Below are 25,515 nucleotides of genomic sequence, written 5' to 3' on the forward strand. Positions count from 1 at the left end.
TTTGGTGTACCAACACCATGCAACTCCGTACCTATAGTCCAAACTAGTCGGACTAGAACTCTGGTTGAGATATCAAAACACCTTGAGCCAGGTGTCGCTTTTTAGAAAGGAATAATTAGCTAATTGATATAATATTGGTTTGGTTTGGTTTCTACTCCGTAGGTAGAGAGCATGTATTGATGTGCCTGGCCTAGCCCTGCGGGACTGAAGAAAGGAAAGCAGTTATCAAGGCTATGTGGGGAGAGAGTTGCTATTGTTATTATTATTACTATTATTATTATTCGTTTGCTGCTCTCGATTATAAATAGGTGTAATGTATATAGGTATTAGTGGCGGACCTGACCACCCACCGCCTTCGCCGGATGGGTGGTCGGCGGCGTAGAGGCATTTTCACCGTAGAGGCAGATTTTGAAGCAATTCGCATTTCAACGCCTAGATCCTATAGAATCTATAAAATAAAACTGATTACCCGATTCTGCTGCCTTTTCACTATATGAAGCAGGTTTTTGATCTTCCACAGGAGGCGCAGGTAGGAGATGACCATACACTTCTTTATATGCCTTATCTGTCTTCTTCTTCTTATTCAACTCCTCTTTGACTCTTCTATCTACAATAGATTGATTTGCATCCTGTACAGTCAGTATACCACTATTTCTAAGGCACTGAATCTCTCATTTAGTAGATTTACAGCATTATATTGCCTGGACTGATTTAATTTACTCTAAAGTAGAGTTTATGACTGCAAGTTACTTAGATTGAAGTTTCTGCTAATCAAATAGATATTCTAGGCAGCGCTTAACTCGCGGAGAGATCTCTATAGAATCTAGTAGATAAAATAGCTTCTTTTAATTCTTTTCAACCTGTAGAGAGATCTTTGGAGGCGTGTTTTCAACACTTGAAGAAAGAGGATTAGAAGAAGGTGTAGTCTCTCTGTACGCGTGTAGATCAGGCGCGGAGATCTCTGGCACTGGAGATAGGATATTCTGAATAGCTTTAATTATAGAGGATCTATCTGGAGAAAAGATGCCGCATTCTTTAAAGAAGTTATAAATAATTCGTGAGTTGAAGGTCTTATCTTATATGACCATAATATCACTTAAAAAGCGCCTTTTATCTTCCGGGACATTACACCACTGCGCGATAAGATTATTTACACTGTGAAAGTGCGTTTTATATGTAAGAAATAGCTTTCTATCAAGCGGTTGGCAGAGATGAGTTATATAAGGCCTAAAACAAAAGAAAAGAATCTTATAGGTCTTGCAGAGTTGTAGAAATTTAAGTATTTTATAAGCAGTATAGCTGTCAAAAAGAAGAACATGTTTTTTTTCTCTTCTTATATAATTCTTGATCTCTTTATAAAATTTATAAAGCCAGTCAATCAATAATTTGTCATTTATATAGCCCTTTTCAGAGACTGCAGTGTAGAAATCTGGTAGTTCTTCATCATACCAGGCCTCCATAAATTTCTTGCCTTTAAAGATGAAAAGCGGTGTCATAATCCAACTATCTGCAGCAATATATTTAAGCGCAGTTATATTATCTGAATACTCTGCTTTAGGAAGATCTTGGATCTTTCTTTTCTTTGTATTAAGCACGCTTTGGGACTTTCCTTTACCTGGTTGAAATCCGCATTTATTAAAGTTATATACAAGGCGAGCGGGGACCCCTTTAAACAAGTTTGTAAGCTGATTATACCAGAATTAAAGCTATCCAATATTCTCTGCTTCTATATGCTTCTTCTCCTTCGTTTTCTGTATCTCTGGACTAATTTTTAGATGAGGAGGAAGTCTTTTGACAAAGCAATATGTCCATAATCAATTAACGCGTTGTTCAGGATTAGTACACTGCACAGTTTAATTTACCCAGTCAAGAAGGAGTTAAATAGTGACAGGGAGATAAAGATCACGCATTTTAATAATCCACTAAACTAGAGCAGCCTCTTGATACTGATTTAGCGCTTTATTTACAGGCATGCGAGTCAAACAAGACTTTTTTCAATCATGTACACGGCTATAGAGTGTGCGGTAGGAAACCCTGAATTCCTGCGCAACTTTTGCGATATTAGGATTTTTCATTTGCTGTATAGCTTCAACGGCCTTATCAACGCGTCCATCATGAATTTCTGATGATTTAGGCATATTAGATGGTTTGTATAGCTTCAAAAAGATGAGAATTTCAAAATCTGCCTCTACGGTGAAAATGCCTCTACGCCGCCGACCACCCATCCGGCGAAGGCGGTGGGTGGTCAGGTCCGCCACTAATATGACGAAGTTGACAAAGACCCACAGCACAGCACTAGAACCAACCGAAAATTCGGGATCTATTCAATGTCGAAAAGGTAACATGACCCGCGAATTCCATTTGTTCCCTAACTCAGCGGGTGGCACTCAAAGCTATCATAATATGGTGTTGAGACAAGGCGCCCTGGGTCAATTTTGCCACCGAGACAGATTAGCTCAACTAGGATCACTGCCTCGATGGGCCTGAACTTGTAGCCATTGGGATCAATATTTCGGTACACCAATGGTAATAAGTAGGGGCCGTAAGACAAGCTTCATCAAATCGTGATTCAGAGTGCAATCCTTTATGGACTTTTCTAAGATATAGTAGTACCCGATCACTAAAGGTTAAGTATGCATGTACAGAGGTTGGACTACTACATAGTAGTGTGTACATACAGAGTATACGTACCTATCATACTTCGTACACACATCACCTAATCTTATGGGGAGGATTTCATGGAAAATTTGAATGCCTAATGCCTATGATTGAGTCCAGATCCGGTCCAGGATATAAGCTACACCATAACCAGCGCTATGCGGGCTCTCATTCCGCATGCACTTTTTAAGGGGGGGAGGGGAAGATAACTAGGTGCTGTTGTATCAGTTAGTTGCCGATCGCGGCGCAGTTGGAAGGTTACCTTTCCGCACTCGTCAATGTTTGATTTTCCCCTGGCTGTCCTATCGGATACTGTAGAATGATTAGCAGAGCATTCGGTACCGTATGATACCTATATGGAGTATATAGAGAGGATTATACACACACACATACATACAAATCATATATACCTACTACATGTATCGTGATGTGTACTCTGTACTAAAGAATCCTCCGTACGAAGACCTACGAAATGAGTAAATTTACTCTATATTGCAGACCCCACTGCACCAAAACCTCAGGCATTTGAAAGTCCGTAACCACTAAGAACAAAAATACGAACGGTGCCACTTAGGGCGCCCATCCGGTTGCAGTTGTGATCCAGGATTCGACGTTCTCTCTACTATCTCCACTTCTTCCTCTCATTCCTTTAGCCCTGATCCTTTCAATTCATTCCCTTCTCTAACCTTGATTTCACTTCACATTATTCCTTCGTTCCCCTACTATCTGATGGCATCCCATTCATTTCTTCGGGTAAGCAGGCCTTGAATTTCATAGTCTACTTTTTTCTTCCTCTCTCTCTCTCTGTGTGTGTGTGTGTCCGAGCGCTATTCTGCTCATTTTCTGTCGTACCAAATTGGGCTTCCCCCTGACCAACGTCCAGACAGATCAATCAATCCAACGATTGTTCCTTTCTCCGTGATCATCCATCCTACTATAGCGGACCACTTTGGTAACCTCTTTGGCGCGCGCAAATCTCCTATTGCGGATGCTACGGCTACCTTGCCCTTTCCTTTACGTCCCCGAACCTTTGAGCAACTTGGTCCGCTACGGAAATTGCTTCTTGGGAACTCGACTTTCAGAAATTCTCCAGCCACCCACGCGTTCTCTGAGATAACAAAACTATCCAGCCAGTTGAATCTGGGAACCGTATAAGGTTTGCGACAAGTAGTCAAGTGATACCTCTCGAAATTTGGAAGAGAAAGCCGCCAGTTCAGATCTTGAGATGCCCGGGTCTTCAGCAGGTATGATGGAAAATTTTTTTAATATGTTGCGCTATATCATTGTTCTGCACTTTTCAACTCAGTGTAACAATTGAGCAGTACGCTGAATCTCTAATAGCGGCGCCGTCAGCGCCAGCGGCAACTACTGCAGAAGTCACCACACCGACCGCAGAAAAGCCAACCGCAACACCAACCGATACGTCAACCACATCCGAGCCAACAGCTGCTACTGCTACTACTTCTTCTTCCTCTTCCTCAACATCTTCCTCTACATCGTCCACCTCATCAACGTCTTCTACAATTACCTCGGCGCAGCCACCGACAACGACCAGCACCAGTAGCACTTCCACAAGTCCAGAAACTTCCACCACAAGCAGCACCACCGATGCGTCTTCTGTCATTACATCAATAATCACAACGTCGGCAACAGATGGCACTACAGGACCACAAACTGTTATTATTACATCCACAGATACTTCGTTACCCACTCGATCAACTGGAAATTCAGCCAACAGTATATCTGCCACAGCAACAGGTTCGTCAACAACAGCATCTGCCACAGGCGGAAGTGGAAGTGGTGGCTCTGGGCTTTCGCCTGGTGGGACGATAGCGGTTGCAGTAGTTGTACCGGTCGCCTCTGTGGCAATTATCATCTTAGCTGCTTTGTATTTTTGGAGGAAGTGGAAGGCAAAGAAAGCAGCGGAGGAGGAACGGAGGAAGGAAGTGGAAGAATACGGGTTCAATCCGAATAATGACCCAACTCTTCCGCCTATTATGGGAGGTGGTGCTTTCGAGCCCAAGGATGATACTTCAGGTTATCGAGGATGGGGGACCACGTCAGCTGGTCGCAAAGCATCTACTAACTTGTCGAGTGGTGCCGGAGTTGGGCTAGCAATGTCCGAGGCAGGAAGTGCTCCTGGTTATCACCATGCCGCTACCCCAAGCGATGGCACCATTCAATATTCAGACGGCCCGGCAGTGGGTGAGACGGATCCTATCGGCGTTTTAGGGGCTGCCCCGGTGGCTGCGGCGAACAATCGTACCACAGGTATACATCGTGGCCCGTCTAACGCTTCATCCGCGTATTCTGCCGCCAACCGTTCGGAGGCTTCGGACGAAAGTCACATGTCCGCTACCCACCCTTCGGGTCCTTTCTACGACGATAACCCTTACTACAATGAGATGCAACCACAGTATGGGGCGTATGGTGATGGCCCATATGGGGGAAGTCCACCTGTGATTCGAGATGTTCAAGCACGACGCAACACTCGTATTGAGAACCCCGCAGTCTTCCCTAGACAAGGAAATGCCGGAATCGCTCAAAACTTTTGAGCGAAGCCCAATAAATGTGCTAAAGTCACCATACATTCCTTGATGGCGTCTTGAATATTGGTGGATTTGGTGAGGATAGAGTAATGGCTCCTGCTCATTTCATAGTAGACCGAAGAAAGCAAACAGCTGAAATCTCAGCTGTCCGCAACTTACCATCGCCTCTAGATGATCCATGGCCTGCCCGTGACTGATCTTACGCCATCAAATGGAAACCTTGCCATAAACTCCTTTCTTTCTTAATATCTCCTTTGACTTTTCTTTGTCTCATCTTATTATAAATCCCGATGGCGGCTGTCTCTGTTTTGCTCTCGCTTTGTTTTTCTTTTGTGGTTTTGGGTCTGGTTGTTCTCCCTTGTTTCATTCGAACCTTGTGCTCTTGTATTGTCTGTTTCTCATTGGTACTCTTAGCTATATCCCGAGTTCGCCGTATCTTTCTTTCCTTTCTGCCTTCTTTCTCCACTGTGCTGGATAGTCATTCTTGCATCTGTATACCTGTGACCACCTCAAAGAGCTAGTCAGGTTTCAATGTATACTTTCCCTACTCTCGCGCTGAGATCTGGTGTGGTTCACTTTTTCGTTTCATTTCATTTCTTTCCCCCCTTCAAAACTATTACCTACTGTTAGCCCTGAAATGTGCTGGGGCCTGGATAGGTTGTGATATATGGGTACATCGCGTGCATCTCTGTCTATATCTGGATACAATGACCTTGGTCGTTTATTCTTCATACTCATTTCTCTTATACCCTGTGCCTCTATTCAGAGCAGGCTGGTTGAATACATAGGACATTTCCGTCTTGTTTCCTTAAATAATCGCTCATGTCCTTTGTGGAATTGATCGATAGTTGCATAGACGTGCAACATATATGATTGATGGTCCAAGGGTTACGTAGTGAAGACAGCGCCAAGACCCATTTAGCCTCATGCGGTCTTAGTCTAGACACGTTGTGACGGTGGAGGTCATGGTTGGTGTTGCGCAAGGCCAAGTGAAGGGAACGTGGGCGGATGGCCATCTGTGATTGGCCCGGAGCCAGCTCTCCAGAGCTCTCCACTCGCCCTTGCTCGACCTCTGACCTGACGTGATTTTTTCCGCCATGAGTCCTAAGAGTATTGTTCATGCTGTTCTCTGATAATCCATTCTCATTCGCTGCTTGTGTCTATCTATTACTCCTTCTCTACTATAACGGCGCCCAGCGACCGGGGGCTTTCCTTATTTGTTTCTCACCATTCAATACGATCAAGTGCCCCGCATTGGTGAAAGCAATAGCCTAAGAGGTACACTAAATACCGAAGGCGAACACTTCTCACTGCGGACTGACAAAGGCCCCCAGAGGTGATATATGTGTTGCTTCTTCTTGTTTTGCTTCTTCGGTTGAGACTGGTGGCTAGCTGTTCTATCCAACTATCCTATCGCCTGAACCGGAAGTTGGTTCGATTACCCTGTACACGTCTTTTCTTTTCCTTTTTACCACCACCACCACGGTTGTTACTTGTCTTTCTGCCTCTTCTCTCTCTCTCCCCTCCCTTTCGCCCCACTTCGGGCTACGTCCCTTTTTCACTTGCCCGTCTCTCTTCTATTCCCTGGAAGCTTTCGAGAGGGGCAATTGCTATAGCTTTCTTTTTTTCTTCATCTCCCCCCCCCCTTCCCACGCATTCTCACTCTCACATACTCTCTACAGTTGGAACATTGAACGTCCTGAGAACTCGTACCAACACAGTCTTTTGTCCAGACCCTAAGCCTTTGCCGTACCAGGCGCGAGTGCATCAAGGGACTGGGAAACCCTCACCTTCCTCAAACAGCTTACCAAGATGTAAGTGAACAAACGCTCGCATGCGAAAGGCATTATCTGCAATCAGTTCTTAGCTCTTCTCGACCTACAACGTTCTACAGCGCTGATCGTTCGGCCTATAGGAAGTTTGGCAAACAAATCCAGCGCAGACAACTTGACCTTCCTGAATATGCCGCCAGTTTCGTAAATTACAAGGCTTTGAAGAAGGTTGGTGTTTATACAGTACCCAGTGTTCTGTGGCTAATATCCACATAATAGCTCATTAAGCAACTAAGTGCTACACCCACGATCCCCGCTCAGTGCTCTGCAGGCGTAGCTCAAGATGTGCCAGAAGCGCAAGCCGCTCTTCGCGCGAACAAGGAGGTTTTCTTTTTTCGGTTGGTATGGGCTCCTTGATTAATGGGGTGCAGGAGAAGGCTTCTTAAGTTAATGACCCAAACAGGAGCGAGAAATAGAGAAAGTCAACACATTCTATCTACAAAAAGAAGCCGAGGTTTGCTACCATATCATAGCCGCTCGACCTAAGGTGTATACTGACTTGGTGTTATAGTTTTCTTTGCGACTGAAAACGCTAGTCGACAAGAAGAGAGTTATCCAGTCACGAACAGTACCCAGTTCTAAGGCGCCAGCCAACTTTGTCGCCTTGTTTGAAGGATTCCAGCAATTTGATGGCGATCTGAATAAGTTGCAAGTAAGCATGATGCTTCGAAATACCCTGCGCGTAAGGTTCTGATTATATCTCCCTCAACAAAGCAATTTGTCGAGATCAATGAGACTGCTATGTCGAAGATTCTCAAAAAGGTGCGTAGAAAAGATTCGTTCTTTGAATTGTTAGGTTCGAAACGGCTGACATGTTAGGTAGTGGGACAAAACATCAAAGGTTTGAGTCATTCATTACAGTTTTGTTCAAATTACGCTTCCAGTTGTACTTACTCATCAGTTTAGTCGCGTATGAAGGAGTTGTACCTCCACCGGGCCGTCGAAGTACAACCCTGTTTCAATCGTGACGTTTTGCGCGACCTGTCAGACCGGGCCACGACCGCTCGGCTGGAACTTGAGGCATGGGCGGAGGGCGAGAATATTAATTTTGACGCTGCCCGTCCTGTGGATCGCGCAGTGGCTGTCCAACCGTTTGGGCCGGATGAAGAAGACCTTGACCTGCAAATACTGCAGTCGGCCACTGCTGGTAATCTCCAAACATTGCGCGAGTGGACTTCAAAACTCCAATCATCACCTGATGCTCGGGAGCGCGCGACTCGTACTTTCCTTGCTGCTATCAATGAATTTTCAGACGATGTACTGGCCGTTCTTCTCGAGAGTGGATTAGTCGATATCTACGCAGAAGATGACATTAATGAACGCAATTGTTTGCACGAAGCAGCCATTTCAGGTCGAGAGTTTGTATTCAAGTCGGGGCTCGCGGCAGGTGTTGATATCTCAAGGTCTGATGTTTACGGCCGACTTCCTCTACATTATGCTTGTATACACGGCCGGGTGGAAATGGTGAAAAATCTATTAGCTGCAGGCCCCCACACTGTCGACGTAATGGACCATGACAACTTCACGCCGCTGATTCACAGTATTGTAAAAGGTCAGCTGTCGTGTGCTGAGCAGCTTCTTCACAGCAATGCTCGCATTGATCCGGCCTCTGAATCAGATCACATTCCGCTGAACCTGGCATGCCAACATGGATCACTTCCGATTGTGAAAATGCTTCTCGAACGGCACGCACAACTACTCCCAGATGCAGAAGGTCTCTATCCTCAACATATGGTCGCAAGGGCCTCGCAGTCTCCGCAACTACTGATGATGCTCAAACAACATGGGGCCGATTTGAACCAGAGAGATAAACTGTATCAGTGGACGCCACTTTTCCATGCTGCTAGTGAAGGCTGTGTTGACTGCCTGCGCGCTCTTCTCGAATTGGGTGTGGATGCCGATGTTGTAGATGAGAAGGGTCTCGCTGCAATGTATTACGCAGCGTGGGAAGGCCACTTGGAGTGCATGCTTCTGCTTTGGTCGCATCGCGGTGATTCCTGTACCCCGCAAAAGCCATTCGATGTCCCGAATGGTCTAAGGCTACAAGAAGCAAGTCATGTCCCTGGTTTACAAATGGAGGATACCTCGCCTTTTGAAAATACTGAGACAGCGGATGGCATACCCGATCTTTCTCTCCCTCCACCAATCATACCTCTACGTCGTTACGGCCATAACTTTTTGGACAAGAAAGTCTTCGTGCAAATTCTTTTTGATACCGGAAATTACGGTTCCATTACCTTTGATCAAGCAGGACGTCATCCTGCAGCCCGGCTAACCATTTCCTCGAAACTCTCTGACTTGATCCCACGCACCATTATGCTTCCCATCCAAGAAGATTCGCGACTGATCTCATTTCAGGTAGACAACCTGGAGACATTCGCTGTGGATTTTGAGATTTTCCCCACATTTGGTTCAAAAGTGATAGCGAAGACGGTCGCCCTACCCACAGTATTTAGGGCTGAGAATTCTAGCACTGGATCGTGTTGCTTGCCGTTGTTTGATCCTAGGTTGCGGTCAATAGGGCAGTTGCGGTTTGGGTTCCAAGTCATCAAACCGTACCATGGTGATCCCTTAGAGATCACCCACTTCGCTACCTATTGGAAGGCGACGAGTGCTATCGACTCAGAACACAACGGTCTGGTCACAGGTTCGAGCTTGTCTGGTGATCATGTTCAACTTTTTGTGCAGCTCACCAGAGACAGAATCCCTGTGCTCTATCCGTGTTTTACAGTTCAGCATCATGGTATTGAAATACCCATCTGCCATCTCACTTACTCGCAGTTCCAAGTTATTGGTGCCGAGAGGGGTGCGAGTCGTTCCGAGTTGTTCCAGTACCTTCAAACGCGTGCCGTTGACGACTTGGCACAAGCACACCGTCTACTTGCATCTTCATTTCTCTCCCTGAAAGAGATGCTCCAGCATCTGCCCATTAGCATCAATGTTAATCTCTCTATACTCTATCCGTCGGCTGCCGAGGAGCAAGCGCTACATATGGTATCATTAGCGGATGTCAATAGCTTTGCTGATGCCATCCTTACTGTGGTGTTCGATCATGCTCGTGTGTCACGAAATCAGAACCCTGAGTTCATGCGTTCTATCGTATTTACCTCTTACAACCCTAATATTTGCGTTGCTTTGAACTGGAAGCAACCGAATTGTACGTCTAGTATTTTCCTAAATTTCATTGGTACATGGCTTTTGCTAACTTTCGTTCATAAGATCCCGTTCTTCTTTGCAATGATCTTGGCCAAATTCGTGATTTGGCCCGTGACGTTGGCTCACTTCCAGACATCAATAGTAGTGGTCGTGCATCACTGTCCATCAAAGAATCGGCAAGGATAGCGCAGAGTAACAACTTTATGGGCTTAATATGTCGGTCCAGCCTCTTGGTATGTTCCTTTTCCTCTCCCTGCCCTTTCGCTACGCCATTTTCGGATTTCTGTGAAACAATGCAACGAGATCATTACTAATATGAAATTTCTATGGCCGTCCCAGAATGTTGTGCCAGCGCTTGTAGAGACAATCAAAGAACTCGGTCTTGTACTTGTGGCGGACACATCTGACGAAGTTGAACCCCCAGCCCACAAAGAAGTTCTGGGCGTGGCGACCGCGATGGGTGTAGCTGAATGGGCATACCGAATGCCTGATGGTGTGAACGGTGTGATGAAAGCCAATGGCATCTTGAGATTCAACGATACGATTGACATGTGAGACATGGTTAAGGACATGCCTCACTCTTGCAGTCAACTTTTGATATTGTTAACTTGGGTATATATGAAGATCTTTAGGGAGTGGCATCTGCATTTCGGCCTCAAGTGTCCTTTGCATTTTGGTGATCCAATCCCTTTTTTTCTTTCGCTTTTACCTACGCCTGACAAGCATCCATCATCCTACTATCCTCATCGAGGCTTCGTGCAACACCGAACCCACAAGAAAGAAAAGCAGAAGAGAAAGAGAAAGAGACAGAGGTTAGAGGCGCTAGCTGCATACTTCTATTTATTACTTTGACTCAGAAATCTGGCCGCTCCCCTTCATTTTCCTAACCGCTCTCCCTTTTCTCCTGACTTCATCGTTGCTGCTTTTCTTCCTCCCGTTCCTGCTGTCTCCTACTTAATGCATATGTTTTGGCATAAATACCCATTTGGGAAATGTACGAGAGTGGGAACTCCATGGTATGCACCCTGGGAATCTAGATCTAACAGCTAATGTACAATCAAACCGTGAATATAATCTATACCATCGCTATGCCACAAGTCCCAAAAAGAAAGCGGAGAGAAGATATCCAAGTATATCTATGTCCCTATAGCCCAGCCATCCATGTCCTTGAACATATGCCTACCTACATACCCTTTGGTCTACCTTTAACAATATCCCAGCCCCACTGCCGCAAGGCCTTGACAACTTTGGGGGTGATGGCCGCGGTCAGAGGAACGCGAATGAATATAAGGCTTTTGTGGATCGCATAGGCGAGAGCAACTTGTGTCCATAGGCCTGCACAGACAATAATTAGTAAATACCCCAGGCAGAGTACATTATAATCCAGGAAATATAAGGATAACATACTGGCCCCTTCATCTGCCTTCTCCACTGCACTTCCCTCTATTTTACCTTTTGAGGTCTCATCTTTAGAATCTGTCCTAGTCTCTTCTCGAGATTGTGCCTCCTGCACGTTAGGGAGCACAGTGCCGATTGCGCTCTTGAACGACTCAATGGCTACATGTTCATAATGACCGATTTTCTCCGCCCCAAGAAAGCGAACGGCGGCGAAACAGAACGGAAAGTCCATTGCCGACAAAAGTAGGTACACACCCAAAGCCGACCAGCCGTATTCCCGGGAAAGTGCCTTTAACCGCTGCGAGAGCGAAGCGGATTGCTCCGACTTCGGCGAGCTCTTCGACCGGGACGAACTAAATAATCGTCGAGACACCGGAGACTGCTGGGTATGAGAGAACTCCTTAATATGATGACGGGTCCTGAACTTCATTTGGCTGGGGAGGAACCTGCTTTTGTCGGCTGAGAGGGAGAAAGCACGGCGGAATGTGGCCAAGGAAGCTGATGGCTGGGACATTGCAACAGTCCTATTCATTGTCGATGGTAGAAGTACATGCCGACCAAAACTAGAGGCCTGGGAGAACCAATGTGAGATTGTAGGATGCCTCAGAGACATCCTTATAAAGACACCAAGAATTTTGGGATTGGTTGTATAAATGATTTCGGCTGATGGTAAGAAAAATAAAAAGAATGGAGGTTGATCTTCGATCTGCAGGTCTATCAGATCGACGATGAACCAATGATGAGATTTGCAAGATGGAGAAAACAAGAAAAGAAAAGAAAACAGTAGGGATGGCAATGGTGACGTCTCGGGGAGTAGATAAAATTTATTGTTCTTGGACTGGACTGGTCCATAACTATTCGGCGGTCGGCCTACCGGTATATCCGGTGAGGTGCACGGAATGGACAACTGGGGGAAGGATCATCACTTTCATAATATTGTATACTTAGCAAGCACTTAACATGGGGTTATCCAAAGTCCACTCGCCATCTGTTTGGATTAAATGCCCTTTCTTGACCGTAAAACACACGTGGTTGTGGTTGAGGAACTATGCCTCAAACGTAGGGCACCAAGGGGAGCACTCACCGCCCTGTGCAACTCGCGCGATCGTAAAAATCTCGGATGAAGACAAAGTCCACCGAGTTCATTCAAGAACTTCCCCTCCCAGGCAACATAAGTCCGCCATGGCGCCCCGTTTATCCGGTAGACTGATACAGTCACCCATATCCCTCTGGAGCCCTCAACTGACCAATCGCAATATTAATGCCCCAATCAGGGCATTCGGCATCCGGTCGTTAAACCCTCCCAAAACTTCCCGGTTCAATGTTGGGCCTGACCTTCCAGTGCTTAAGTCAACGCCAACGGCGGCGTTGGAAAGGAAGGCAGCAACGCTACCCCCCAGAACTGGTGCCATTGCCATCAAGAAAGGGATGACTGCCTTGTACGATACAGAGACAGGGAAACGAATTGCTTGCACTGTCCTTCAGTTGGACCGAGTGGAAGTCATCTCGCACAAAACACGGCAACAGCACGGTTACTTTGCTGTTCAAGTGGGCTCAGGTTGGAAACACCCTAGTAATCTTACCAAGTCACTCCTAGGGCATTTCTCTGCCAACGGTGTTTCTCCGAAGAGGCATATCTTCGAGTTCCGAGTGCAGGACGAAAATGGTCTCTTGCCCGTTGGCCAGGCAATCAGCGCGAATTGGTTCCAGGAAGGTCAGTACGTTGATGCTCGGTCTAACACAAAGGGGAAGGGGTTCGCTGGTGTGATGAAGAGACATGGGTTTGGTGGCCAAGACCGAAGTCATGGCGTTAGTTTAACACATCGGTCGCTTGGTTCTGCGGGTCCTAGCCAAGGTGGTGGATCTAGGGTATATCCTGGAAAGAAGATGGCGGGAAATATGGGAAATGAGCAGAATACGGTACAAAATTTAAGGATCCTCAAGGTTGACTCGCAAAATGGTATAGTTGTTGTTAATGGTAAGAGTTCTCCTCGCTCCCTAATGCATCGGATTGGCTAAATTGAGTGCTTCTTTCGTCAGGCGCTGTCAGTGGACCTAAAGGCTGCATTGTCAGAATTCAAGATGCTATCAAGAAACCATGGCCCGAAGTCGTATCTCTATCTGATTCAGCTGTATAACCGACTAGATGGTTGTCTTGCTTTTGAAAATGTACTATTACATTATCCTGTTTTACAAAGCGGCGTCTGTATATGATACATAAATGATATCCTTTTATCTTTCTTTTTCTCTTCAATGAGTATCCCATCGGTCTTGCCTTCACTGACATTATGATCTCCTGCAATACCGTCATTATGCCAAAATTCGCAGAGAAGGAAGAAAATTGAAGAAAAATACTATAGCCACAGCTTCCAAACGCCCAGGTCAATGTACAGAGAGCATCGAGGTGCATCGTAAGTAGGATACTGTGTAACGCTGAGCATATGCGGGAATGCTACTTCGAAGAGAACTTTACATTCATTCACCTAGCCACTTTGACGAAATGGGTCACTTTCGCTGTCAAGTAGCTGAACGATTGTGCCATCCTCCATCTCAAGACTCCACTCCTCAGTGCGAAACTAATCCAATTCAGAGATGTGTTAGATGATATGTCTAAACGAGGAAGGGATCAAGGAGTTCATAACGAACATAGCTCATTCGGTCTGGCCTGATGCTTCGGAACCTCATTTTACCCTGAGATTTGGTTCCCTTGACCCCGAAGGAAATGTCGATACGCCCATGTAGCTGATTCATCTCCCCGCTAATCCACGGTATTTTTTGAGCAAAGTAAATCTCGTCGCCTAGAATCTCACGAGCACGCGGCGAAGTGCGAAGAGCGTAGAGAGTACTGCTGACCACGCTTGACGACGACTTCTGATAGTTGAAAATCCCTAGCATCGCAGCGCCTACGGCAATAGCGAATATAGGTAATGTCCGCATCCATCGTCGGTCTTTATTGACAGAGGGAAGGTCTCGATCCGCTCGTCGTTCCATTAAAGGGCCCGAGTTGGCGTGCGGGGCGGGAATGAGGTTGCGACGAGGAAGAGCCCAACCACGAAAAAGGGAGATTCGCAGCACGCCAGTGCGACGCTGCACAATGTGCAGAGTCATTTCCGCGGGGAAGGAAATTCGAAGGTTTGGGTATAGAATAGTATACAGTGAGCGTTGTCGTAATTCATCAACTGCACCATTAATGTCATGTTAGCAAGTCTTTTGCGGCTGCTAGGCGGCAGACAAACCAAACAAGACAAACTGCGGAGTAAAGAGTGCAGTAGTGTGTTAAATAAAATAAAATGATGAATTTAATTTAATCCAAGAAATAAATTAAAATCTGTAACGTCATTTATGTTGATTTTCTTCCTTCCCTGCAGACTGAAGAGGCACGGCACACCACCTGGATCATGGCAGCTGCAAGACTACGCAAGGCCTTCCACTATCCTGAAGACTCAGATGATGACAAGCATGAGCGCGAAGAGCTAGACGAAGAGGGTATGTATGAATCTTTGAACTCATTATGGTCTCTCCCATTGACAACGTTGCAGAGCAGGAATCAGTAATAGAACGCTTGCGAGCACAAAATGACAAGCGCGATGCGGAATATAGTGTATATCATCTCTCTCCCAAAGTTGTCGCAAATCTGAAAAGGCTGAGCATTGCTAACAAAAAATTACAACTTGACATCATTCGTCATTTAGATTCTTTTCGCTATCATCCCACTCTTATCGGTTTCGATGTTCATCCCATCAGTGTGCTCACGGAGTTCAGATATGCAGGAGCGTCTCCTTTCGTTCTTAAGCACTCTTTCATTAATAGCAACGGCATACATTATGAAATCCTTCCCTCTCCAGAATCCGGATCCTAAGGGCAAGAGGCCGATACAAAGTCCAGGTTTTCTAGCACTTTTTCAGAAACTACTTCTCCCTATAAATACTGCAGCCTGTAGCTTGTTGCTACTAGTGTACATCTTCTCTTCCCCGGTGCAATCATCGTTCAGTAAACAGCCGACAACATACATTGTTCCGGGAGGTGAGTTTTTCTCACATCTGTACCCTTTCAGTAAGGTCACAGCGATCTCTTCAAGGACTCACAATAACCTTCTATCATCCAGCCATGCTTGCAATTATTATGCTTGCACGGAAGATAATGGTCTCCATTGATCTAAAACATCTTGAGAATCTCCAGTACAGATACAAGGGAGCTTAGGAGTTATGTATGTGCCAATATACCTTAGCACATTCCTTCTTCTTCTTGTTGTTGTTGTTTTACTACATACTATTGTTACTGTTATTCATCCTTTACAACTGCAACTGGCCAGCTATCTGACTCTCTTTGCCCAAGACCGACGTTTCGTGGATGCTCGAGGCTATTCATCTCCCAATCTCCTTCAATAATTACTATTTTGAATAACGCTAGATAGCTCAACACTTTCAGTTTCTCCGCCCGCCAATGTCAGGATTTTGCAATGGAAAAGAAAAGAAGATGTACGTAGATAGATTACCACGAACGTAGAATTATCCGGCCTATGTCACCGTTTACATATGCCTTTCTAGTCGTATATGCGTCGCATTATGCACTCCCCAGCATTTCTACATTTCTCATTGACAGATAGATTCCGGAGTTAGGAAGGACCCATCTAACTTCTCCAGTGCAGGATCAACGGGTATGTCTCCATAGTCTTTCGAGTAGCCAGCCACAGGAGAACCCATTGGGGCACTCTCTGTGTACTCACCCATCGCCAGAGGAAACTCTAGCTCAATACAATTATCAATTAAGGCTTTATTGCGCTTCTCGTCCGCCTCTTTCTGATGCTTCTTCAGGCGGCCTATTTCATCGTCACCAGCTTTCTTCAGCCAACGGAGGTTGGACTGACGGAAATCCACCAAACTTTCCACGCTGCGCGGGTCTGCTACCTTCCTGGTGTCATGCCCCAATAACGTGCATGTAGGCTCATAAGGATTCATGGTAGGATCTCGACGGCATGCAGCGCAACTGCAGATATTCTGACATCTAGGGCACATCCAGTGATACATCTCCATTGTATCCTGAGGTTGGATATTGAAAGCCCTAAAGAGACTACCATAACAGTAACTCAAGTTACAGTATGAGCATGAGGCAAGCTTCCACATAGGCTCAGCGCATTTGCATATGTGGCATCGGCCACCTTTCTTGCACGTGTCGCTCTTCTGGGCTTTCCTTCGTTTTCGAGTAGGGGTAGCATTCTCCGAATCGCTATTTGTTTGCTCTACTCGTTGGATGAGCGGCTTTGTGATATCGACCCAGGGGCGGCGTTTCAACTGTTCATGGCATATTTCAGCTAGAGTTTTCTTGCCCAGTTGAGCCCTTTTGGCAGGGAGACATGAATATTTATCACTTTTATCCTCAGTGAACCTAAGTATTTGCTGCCTCCACTTTTCATACTTGCCAGTCAATTCACTCCAACGAAATTGCTCAACCCACTGTAACTTAGATATACAGGCACAGCTTCTTCCCATAACATAGCATTCCATGCAAATGTCGTAGGTATCGTCTCCCTCGCCAACACACCAGGGGCAAGTCAAAAACCTGTTGAATATATTACCTCGACAATAGGAGCACGTTATATTGCTATCAAAGGGAACATATTCGATATCCTTTTCCTTCGGTGGGTGCTGCGAGAAGCTCTCGGAAAGGAGGATCTGGGTATAAAGTTTGAATAAGAGCTCAAAATCTTCAAGGAGCAACTGGACACGTGTGTCACAAAGGTCATTCTTGCCCACCTCACTGAGCAGTTCAGAATAGTGTTCGAGTGAGTAGATAACGATGGCTTTATTTTTGTACTGCTCGTCGCGACATACCATTCTAGCATGCGGGAGCGCCTCAGATAAGGCCAGTTCTAAAGTTTTCGCAATAGTCCGATTCCACGCTACTTTCACTGTTCTCGTTCCCCGGTTCCACACCTGGTGCGCCGCTAGTGGGGGAATCAGAATAAAATCTCCCGGTCTTTGTTCGACAACATAGGTCTTGAATGGCGCCGCTTTCCAAGCGTTGACCTGAGCAAAATGATCCTCAATATCAATATCATGTCCCAGCGTAGACATCCAGTATTCAGCTACAACGCGGCGATCTTTACTCTCAGTCATAAACCAGATGGAAGAGCCTGGCATGGTTGCTTTCCCGTATTCATCGGAACCGTCGGAGGCCTCCACCATTATATTCTGCCCAAGACTGGCACACATCTCCTGATGAGCTGGCGTGTAAGTTCCTTCGTGGCCAATATAACACATCAAATTTTCAGCACGCATGCAGGGCGGAAGACAGCTCATAAGGTCCCCGGCCTTGGCAATAAGTCTCTCTGAAGCAGAGCGTGCCAGAGATTTGTCGGGCGAGGGTACCATCTTCGCTCCAGGGCCATCGAACATCTCCGGCAACTTGTTCAGATAGAACAATGAAGGGGGAATCAGTTGTTTCAGATGGTCATGCCACTGTTTGGGACAGTCAATATCCTTCAAATAAATCCTCTGCCTATCTTGATCTTTGTAATTCTGAACAGTCCACTGATTTGCAAGGAGAGGCATATTCTTCAAATAATGCCCAATGGTAAGAGGGAGATCAGTTTTTGTCGTGAGATTGCGAGCAAATTCCGCTTCATGTAGATTTCGTAGTTAGACGAGAAGCTACGCACACAAGAAATGGAAGGGTTACTCACTCTTCGTTGAATAGTGTTCCCTTAGCCATTTCTCTGAAAATATGGATCTGTCAAACCTCTGATTAAACCCTTCCACAACCAAAGGCTTTCCCCTCAGAACAACATGAAGCCATACAAGCTTCTCGAAGCTCTCAAGGCCATTCTCATCAATCGCATCGCAATGAATCCTTGCCACGTATTCAAAATTTGGTGTCGAGTCTACTAGCGCCGCAAGGTCCAAGTCTGGAGAAAGAGGCTCAAAGGCTGCGCAAGGCCGTTGAGCGGGCATTTTGATAAATATCGAGGGAAGAGAACTTGTAATAACAAAGTAACAGGAGAAAGACTCGGCGCCTTTGTGCAAGATTCCATCGGCAAGTCTCAAAATGCGTCACTGAAAGGACTGACAGTAGAGCATTTTCTACGATTCAGGGACAACCTCGAATTGTTCAAGTGTGGTTCCTAGGGCAGTGAATGGGATGGTCCTTCACCACCGAGCAGAGTAACACTAGGGATAGAGGAGCGATCGTCTTCCGAGTTGTATTTCAGGGAACCCACGCATGCTTGGAGGTGTGGAGGTCAAGGAACATGACAAAGTAAAGTGAGGAAAGGTTATGAGAGACAGGCAAGAATTTTGAAGCTCAGCAACCTGTGGAACATGGTTCTTGTCCTCAGATCAGATCTTCTGCATAGCTGGTTGAGCACCCGCAGGCGCCATGCCGCCTTTAGTTAGCTGAAGTTATGTATTTAAATAATTAAATCATGGGTCATTGTGGGTCCTCCTTTCAAGCCCTGGAATGAAAAGTTCCTGGAACACTCTTGCGCGAAGAGAAGCACAATCTAACTTACTAGAGGTGCGCACAACAAGGGAAAAGAAATTGGACAATTATATTGGGAGAGGGCTCCAGCGTTAAATTGCAGATCAACTGCTGTGGGGTTCGACTTTGTACAGCTCCCTTAGTTTGACCTTTACTTATTTCAGATGAACTTCAATTGACTGGCAACACACGGCTTTTGAAAATTCCCCGCAGTTTGCCCTATAAACTACTATCTTGGTTTATGGAATGAGACTCTTCACTTTCTCCGCCATGCATCAGCATGTCCAACCGCGCAGATGCTTGGAAATAAGATCAGTTTGTCACAATGGCCGTGATCTGACCCATCTTTTCCACCCTCGCTTTATGACGAGCAGCTATACTAGACCGAGGTCTACAATCGCCATTAGGTCTAAGTCTATTATTCACACGGGCACAGCAACTGTGAGGTATAATTCACATGCTCCGTTCGCATCGCCATTGACAGTCCAGTCACCCAGCACAGCAGAGCCGACCTCTGCAACTCGTTATACTCCACCTAAGACTGGACTTGTTGCCTCCCTTCCTCAGTCGTGGATACCGTATGCTGAATTAGTACGCCTCGACAAACCCACTGGCACATACTATCTTTTCTTTCCATGCGCATTTTCAACACTTCTGGCGGCCCCTCTAGCATCATCGCCCCCTTTGCAAGTACTTGGAACGATGGGGTTGTTCTTCACTGGAGCCTTGATTATGCGGGGCGCCGGTTGTACAATCAACGACCTATGGGATAGGAACTTGGATCCACATGTCGAACGCACCAAGTTCCGGCCAATTGCTAGAAGGGCAGTATCCCCGCGCAGAGCTGTGGTGTTTCTTGGGGTACAGTTGCTAGCAGGACTAGGTGTCCTCCTTCAGTTTCCGACATCATGCCTTTGGTTTGGGATACCTAGTCTACTTCTTGTGACAACTTACCCTCTCGCCAAGCGCATCACCTACTACCCGCAAGCCGTCCTAGGCTTAACATTCTCGTGGGGTGCGATGATGGGGTTTCCAGCACTGGGTATAGATCTGCTTAGCAACCATGCTGCTTTAGAGTCTGCAGCAGCACTTTATTCTAGCTGTGTTGCTTGGACAATACTCTACGATATGATCTACGCCCATATGGACATAAAGGATGACGTAGCGGCGGGTATAAAGTCCATCGCCCTTCGTTATGAACACAACACAAAAACAGTTCTTTCCGCTCTAGCAACTGTCCAGGTGTCGCTGCTTGCTGCAGCTGGAGTGTCGGCTGGTGCTGGTCCGATTTTCTTTGTTGGCAGCTGCGGCAGCGCTATCCTTTCTCTTGGAATCATGATTTGGAGAGTTCAGTTAAAAAATGTGCAGAGCTGCTGGTGGTGGTTTAAGAACGGCTGTTTGTTCACTGGGGGTGGTATTACATTAGGGATGCTACTTGACTACATGGCGCGTGCAACTGGTCTATATAAGGATGCAGAGTCACCGGGCAAAGTGATCACAAGTGAAGCTTAGGTTCTAGTCCTCTAAGGAGCCTAGCTGATTGGTTAGTACAATACTTGTAGTAACCAGTCAATGACCTATCCTGGGCTCTAGGTCATAATTTCAGACATCGAAGATATGGGGTCCTACCAGCTGAACTTTAACCGCTTAAGTAGGGTTTTATCCCATTAGTACATTTAGGTATCGCCTTGTCTATATTGGGCAATCTGTTTTGTTTAAACCTACAAGTCAAGACTTTCTAATCTTGACACTCATCGCCCTAGGCAAGGAAATCCTCGATTAGGTAGTTAAAATTCTTAAGGATACTACCTTGCCTGTATTTCTATCCAGTCACCGTAGGTCCAGGTACTGGTTAGATTGGAGGTAGGTATGTATATACTATGCAGTGATTCCTGTATGTACTACCTAATGTAACCTAGTACCAGGTGGTACCAGATGTGTACCTGCTGCTGACAAAACAGAATAGAACATTGGATGCGCCGTGACAACGATCACATGACAACTAAAATATTGGTCACTTACTAGTGGGTCCCATACATGACGGAGACTAGGTGAGGTACTACCTATACACGGCGGACACTGCATTTTATTAATTCAGACAAGTATTTGCTGTGCTATAGTACTCTCTAAACATGTTCGCAAGAGCAGCCTTCTCATCGGTATGTCTATATTAGCCGTCTTATTTCCTGTTCATGCGCCTTAGGCCTTAGGCCGGGTTAAATCCCTTTGACCTTTTACAAGCTCACGCAGGATGATCTAGGCATTTCGACCGTTTTCGCGCCCACACTCCTTACCACTACGGCCCAATGATTTTAAGATACCATCCTCCCTTCACGTCCGACTACTGTCCTCTGAAACTAGGTCAGCCATTGATAAAGCAATTGCATCTGCTCCGGTTGTCCTTTTCATGAAGGGTACCCCGGAGACTCCTCAGTGTGGCTTCTCTCGAGCCAGTATTCAGATTCTGGGCTTGCAAGGGGTGGACCCCAAAAAGTTTGTCGCGTTCAATGTGTTGGAAGATCTTGAGTTGCGTCAGGGTACGTTTTGACATCTGGACTCGCGGAAGGGTGATGCCCAATTTCATTGCCATTAACCTGTATCTCTGTTTAGGCATAAAGGAATACTCGGACTGGCCAACCATCCCCCAATTATATTTAGATAAGGAATTCGTCGGTGGCTGTGATATTTTAATGTCAATGCATCAAAACGGGGAGCTTGCAAAGTTGCTTGAAGAAAAGAGAGTTCTGGTAGCGGTTGACTAAGTTGAAGCGCACCATCCTCGCCCGGGGAGAAAAGAAGAAGACTACTTTTTTCTCCTTACATAAAGCAGGTTCCTAAGATATGAGGGTACAATGTTTTATCAGCCGTGTCACCTACCGACCTCAATCTTAGCAAGAGCCAAGCACATAATTTAATCAAGAACTCATATGTCCAGATGTCCGGTGCGTCGTGTAGTATTAACCATCCTTCCCAGTTCTCTATATCACTGAATTTCTTAAAGAAATCTACATCTTTTGCAATTCATTGTGTCGAGTAATGTCACTATCCTAGTTTACTGTATTTTCTCTAGACTTCGCTAGCTCCTCAACAGCTCCCTTCTGCAACTTCGCACGCTGTCTCTCTTCATAAGCTTCACGGCTTTTTAATATCCTCTCAACAATTTCGCCGGCATTTACATGCTGAAAATCATGTCTGTCCGTTTCTCTGAAGATCTCCATTCTCTTGGGGGCAGTATAGGGATCGTAAGTGAGTGGAATGAATGTGGTAGGTCCATGATAAACAGCATCCGGGACACCCAAGGGCATGGCTCTCAGATAGGGCTCACTTGGCGAGAAAGGGGCGGAGAATACGACGCCATGGATATACTAAAAGGCAGTCAACAGAGTGGCCAAGATAGTCACCAGCACTAATAGGGGGTCATATGGCTTACACGGCACTGGAGAACGCAAAGTCCACGCTCAAATATGTTCATGATAGGGTAATTAAATCGCTTCCAGTGGTTGATTACATCATCGTCATGAATACCCGCAACGATATAAGCCGGGCCATAGTCTTCACCATGTTCATTGAGCCTCTTCTCTCTCATTCCGGGGTCGTACCAGCCACGATGGCGACCTTCCATTTCCTCGCGTACCAAAACTTGTCTAAGGAACTCGATATGCCCAGAAGAGAAGAGATCAAATCCCCCATCCACATAGATGATCCGCTGTCCTGGTCTAGACGGCCTTCCACCTACAAGTGTTTCAAACGATCCAGGCTCTTCTGTGGTGTTGTCAAGCTTCGCGGAACTCGAACCAGTCCAGATCCATACATGAGAGCCGGGGTGCAATCCTGTCTCATCAGTGGCATAGTCGCGAATCCTCTGCATAAGATTCGTGGCAGCTTCCCGTCGCTCCTCTTCGTTTCCGGATCCCTCCTCGCCAGAAAGTGTAGCTTTGACGCTTTTGATGAAGTGTCCCTTCGTGCACAAGAGCATACGGCCGACTAGGTCAGTAGTAGAGATGCCGGGGGTCCTTTTAACCACACGAAATCGCCCTGCAGACTTCACAAATCGGTAGCAATCATCCCCGTTGCTGTCGGAAGTAATATCATCTCCATGGACGACATATTTGCAGCCATAGTGGGATACCCATGGTAGTTGTGTCACATACGGAGCATAGGGGACACAACAAGTCACCCATCGGCATGCTTCAACAGCAGATACGCTGGACATGCGGGAAATTACATTCAGTATACCAAGCCGACAATGATATTTCGATTCAAGATACTCACCGCTCATTTAACGTCATAACTGTTGGGCCCTTGTTCTCAAGTATCGCTTCATCGGAGTGTACGCCAACATAGAGTTCCCGTCCCAGCCTACGTGCCTGAAGCATGGCTCCTGCGTGTCCTGCAACTCTCATTTTAATTAGAGGTCTAACTTCTAGCCGGTAATCAGGAGTTAGCTGCTCACCGTGATGGCTAAAGTCAAAGCATCCATCCACCCAAATACGGTCTTCTGCGATCGGTACATCGTCTTGGGGGTCAACAGGCCATTGCCCCGGTAGAGGGACAGGGTCGAGCTCCTCGTTAGAATTACTCATTCTGGAAGTACAGTGTACCAGGAAGAGGCGGGCAGCGTTTTCTATCAGCGATTGACGATGATAAAGATTATTGATATTATTCCTGTTATTCTATTCTTTGAGAATGCACTTCTAATCGGAAAGAGTGCGGAATATGTGTTGGAAGGTCGGGAAATTGTAGAAGTGAACAAGAGGTCACTTCGAAAATGGGAACGGGCTCAAAGCGGAGCTATCGAACAAGATGAAAGTCGAGACGACGAGGGGTAGGGGCTGAATGGTGGGGGGGAATTGGTTTACTCCGTATTGATTTATTTATGGCAAGTTCATTAGTCGGGCGGAGAACGTCCTAGTAGGCTAGTACCACAGCACCATTACAGCACTACTAGGTACATAGTAGTGGTCGAGACATGGAAATTGGTATGTGCGCTCATATCTTCTGGTCATTGATAAATATCCACTGAGGTGACTGCACGTGCCCACAGATAGTGCTGGACAAGTACACGCTACAGACTAGTTGAATACAGGTCAAAATACCCGAAGACTGATCACTACCATAATAGTTAAGTAGGGTTGTTCTTTCATATGTTCCCCCTCTCTTGTTTCTTGATTCATTCCGCCTACCAACAGTGTTTACCAGTCGGGTAGTGGAGCATGGGTAAATCTTAAAATCAGGCGTAAGCACATTTATTGGCGAAAGCCCAGCAACAGTACTTGTACAGAAGTTTACTGCTCCAACTTCAACAACAATTTACTGACTCCGCTCAGTCTCCTCTCCAGCAGAGGGCAAACTTAGGACTGCATTGATGTTTCTTTTTTCTTAATCAGCTTTGCCGCCTAGAATGTCGAACATGATCTCGTCCACCTTTGCCCCTACCTTGACTCGCAGAGATACCGGTAAATCGAGTATAGGCCATGAGACTACAGTCGGATCTCTCCCTCCACCGCTAACTAGTGGAGGTGGATCATTCGGGCCCCAGAGTGCCGCGGCAATCTACCAACATATTCACGATATGGCTACGAAGCGAATATCTACGTTAGATTACCTAAGAAAGGCGTCAGTCCATTGTGACCTCGAGGGAAAGATGAACCGGACATGAATTGCTGACGGCTTTTCAGGCACGAAGGCCGCATTTATTGGTTTAACACTGTGCACTTCTCTCGAGCTGACATCGGCCGAATTCCTTACTTCGAAGCCCGAAAGCTCTCCCGCCGCGCGATCAATTATCTTCTACTGGGTTTATCGCTTCCACCAATCTTAGACGTCAGCTCAACCCCTGTAGAATATCTTCGGGCTCTTAATGCTCTTTTGATTGAATTTGAAGCGTACCAGCAAGTGCACCCACCTGATGGAAGCTCGTCGTCAACACTAGCCAGAGCACGGATACCGCAAATGTTAAAAAGGGCAGCACATGCAGGAACGAAGACGAGAAGGGCTAGTTCTGCTACGGAAATCGGTTTACCCATGCAATCAAGCGACCCTTCCGAGCTGAAGGCCATGACAGGAAATATTGCCTCCTCTGCTTCAGCAGCTGCCGCAGCCATCTCTTTCCCTCACACTGAAGCGTCAGAGCTTCTCCCTGGTGAGGAGTATTCTTATCTCCTCACCCCATCCTTACCATTTGAACCAGATTATTTCGAAACGTTCGTAACTTTGTGCGATGTGTTAATAGACTGCTATACTCGACTTACATCTTTGGTTTCGACCCCCTCGGCTTGCACCGTTGCACTGGGTGAAATGTTTTCCAAGGCCGATGCTAAGCTTCGGAAAATCATGGTAGCAGGAGTTGTACGTGAGTTTGAGGACGCAAGCAGAATGAACGCTAAAAATGAAGTGTCTGGGGTCAGCCGTGTTGTCCTCGGGGGTCTGCTAGGCTAATGACAGAA

General features: G+C 46.2%; 11 protein-coding genes across 11 annotated transcripts; 7 read left to right on the forward strand and 4 right to left on the reverse strand.

Moving 5' to 3' along the window:
- Positions 1–3,883: 3,883 nt before the first annotated feature.
- BDW43DRAFT_303865 (uncharacterized protein) lies at positions 3,884–5,213 on the forward strand (the record flags this gene model as incomplete). The annotated part of the gene is made up of 2 exons (XM_032045494.1): positions 3,884–3,902; positions 4,000–5,213. The coding sequence occupies 2 exons, from the start codon at positions 3,884–3,886 to the stop codon at positions 5,211–5,213; spliced, it is 1,233 nt and encodes a 410-aa protein (XP_031895347.1).
- Positions 5,214–7,893: 2,680 nt separating this feature from the next.
- Positions 7,894–11,064, forward strand: phoC (putative cyclin dependent kinase inhibitor Pho81). The gene is made up of 3 exons (XM_032039337.1): positions 7,894–10,196; positions 10,259–10,428; positions 10,535–11,064. Exons 1-3 carry the CDS (start codon positions 7,952–7,954, stop codon positions 10,748–10,750), a joined length of 2,631 nt encoding a protein of 876 aa, XP_031895348.1. The 5' UTR covers positions 7,894–7,951; the 3' UTR covers positions 10,751–11,064.
- Positions 11,065–12,391, reverse strand: BDW43DRAFT_216627 (uncharacterized protein). Its single transcript, XM_032039339.1, has 2 exons — positions 11,603–12,391; positions 11,065–11,530 (listed from the first exon to the last, which is right to left on the reverse strand). The coding sequence occupies exons 1-2, from the start codon at positions 12,204–12,206 to the stop codon at positions 11,379–11,381; spliced, it is 756 nt and encodes a 251-aa protein (XP_031895349.1). The 5' UTR covers positions 12,207–12,391; the 3' UTR covers positions 11,065–11,378.
- Positions 12,392–12,775: 384 nt separating this feature from the next.
- On the forward strand, positions 12,776–13,731 carry BDW43DRAFT_303868 (mitochondrial 54S ribosomal protein uL3m; the record flags this gene model as incomplete). Its single annotated transcript, XM_032045495.1, has 2 exons — positions 12,776–13,571; positions 13,634–13,731. 2 exons carry the CDS (start codon positions 12,776–12,778, stop codon positions 13,729–13,731), a joined length of 894 nt encoding a protein of 297 aa, XP_031895350.1.
- A 24-nt stretch (positions 13,732–13,755) lies between these two features.
- BDW43DRAFT_216625 (cytochrome c oxidase assembly factor 1 family protein) lies at positions 13,756–14,886 on the reverse strand. The gene is made up of 3 exons (XM_032039338.1): positions 14,240–14,886; positions 14,067–14,169; positions 13,756–13,889 (listed from the first exon to the last, which is right to left on the reverse strand). The coding sequence occupies exons 1-2, from the start codon at positions 14,699–14,701 to the stop codon at positions 14,077–14,079; spliced, it is 555 nt and encodes a 184-aa protein (XP_031895351.1). The 5' UTR covers positions 14,702–14,886; the 3' UTR covers positions 13,756–13,889; positions 14,067–14,076.
- A 32-nt stretch (positions 14,887–14,918) lies between these two features.
- BDW43DRAFT_291248 (uncharacterized protein) lies at positions 14,919–16,028 on the forward strand. Its single transcript, XM_032043585.1, has 5 exons — positions 14,919–15,079; positions 15,133–15,194; positions 15,286–15,616; positions 15,699–15,800; positions 15,929–16,028. The coding sequence occupies exons 1-4, from the start codon at positions 14,992–14,994 to the stop codon at positions 15,791–15,793; spliced, it is 576 nt and encodes a 191-aa protein (XP_031895352.1). The 5' UTR covers positions 14,919–14,991; the 3' UTR covers positions 15,794–15,800; positions 15,929–16,028.
- An 86-nt stretch (positions 16,029–16,114) lies between these two features.
- Positions 16,115–18,298, reverse strand: BDW43DRAFT_291251 (putative JmjC domain protein). Its single transcript, XM_032043586.1, has one exon. The coding sequence runs from the start codon at positions 18,142–18,144 to the stop codon at positions 16,186–16,188; it is 1,959 nt and encodes a 652-aa protein (XP_031895353.1). The 5' UTR covers positions 18,145–18,298; the 3' UTR covers positions 16,115–16,185.
- Positions 18,299–19,056: 758 nt separating this feature from the next.
- BDW43DRAFT_291253 (putative para-hydroxybenzoate-polyprenyltransferase Coq2) lies at positions 19,057–20,684 on the forward strand. Its single transcript, XM_032043587.1, has one exon. The coding sequence runs from the start codon at positions 19,316–19,318 to the stop codon at positions 20,579–20,581; it is 1,266 nt and encodes a 421-aa protein (XP_031895354.1). The 5' UTR covers positions 19,057–19,315; the 3' UTR covers positions 20,582–20,684.
- Positions 20,685–21,127: 443 nt separating this feature from the next.
- BDW43DRAFT_216875 (monothiol glutaredoxin GRX5) lies at positions 21,128–22,102 on the forward strand. Its single transcript, XM_032039341.1, has 3 exons — positions 21,128–21,228; positions 21,330–21,606; positions 21,680–22,102. Exons 1-3 carry the CDS (start codon positions 21,202–21,204, stop codon positions 21,829–21,831), a joined length of 456 nt encoding a protein of 151 aa, XP_031895355.1. The 5' UTR covers positions 21,128–21,201; the 3' UTR covers positions 21,832–22,102.
- A 1-nt stretch (position 22,103) lies between these two features.
- On the reverse strand, positions 22,104–24,061 carry BDW43DRAFT_216887 (ethanolamine-phosphate cytidylyltransferase). Its single transcript, XM_032039342.1, has 4 exons — positions 23,523–24,061; positions 23,342–23,459; positions 22,500–23,274; positions 22,104–22,434 (listed from the first exon to the last, which is right to left on the reverse strand). The coding sequence occupies exons 1-4, from the start codon at positions 23,650–23,652 to the stop codon at positions 22,117–22,119; spliced, it is 1,341 nt and encodes a 446-aa protein (XP_031895356.1). The 5' UTR covers positions 23,653–24,061; the 3' UTR covers positions 22,104–22,116.
- A 418-nt stretch (positions 24,062–24,479) lies between these two features.
- BDW43DRAFT_303875 (uncharacterized protein) lies at positions 24,480–25,507 on the forward strand (the record flags this gene model as incomplete). Its single annotated transcript, XM_032045496.1, has 2 exons — positions 24,480–24,685; positions 24,748–25,507. 2 exons carry the CDS (start codon positions 24,480–24,482, stop codon positions 25,505–25,507), a joined length of 966 nt encoding a protein of 321 aa, XP_031895357.1.
- Positions 25,508–25,515: the final 8 nt, after the last annotated feature.

The sequence above is a fragment of the Aspergillus alliaceus genome, assembly GCF_009176365.1.
Source record: "Aspergillus alliaceus strain CBS 536.65 unplaced genomic scaffold BDW43scaffold_64, whole genome shotgun sequence".
Lineage (NCBI taxonomy): Eukaryota > Fungi > Ascomycota > Eurotiomycetes > Eurotiales > Aspergillaceae > Aspergillus > Aspergillus alliaceus.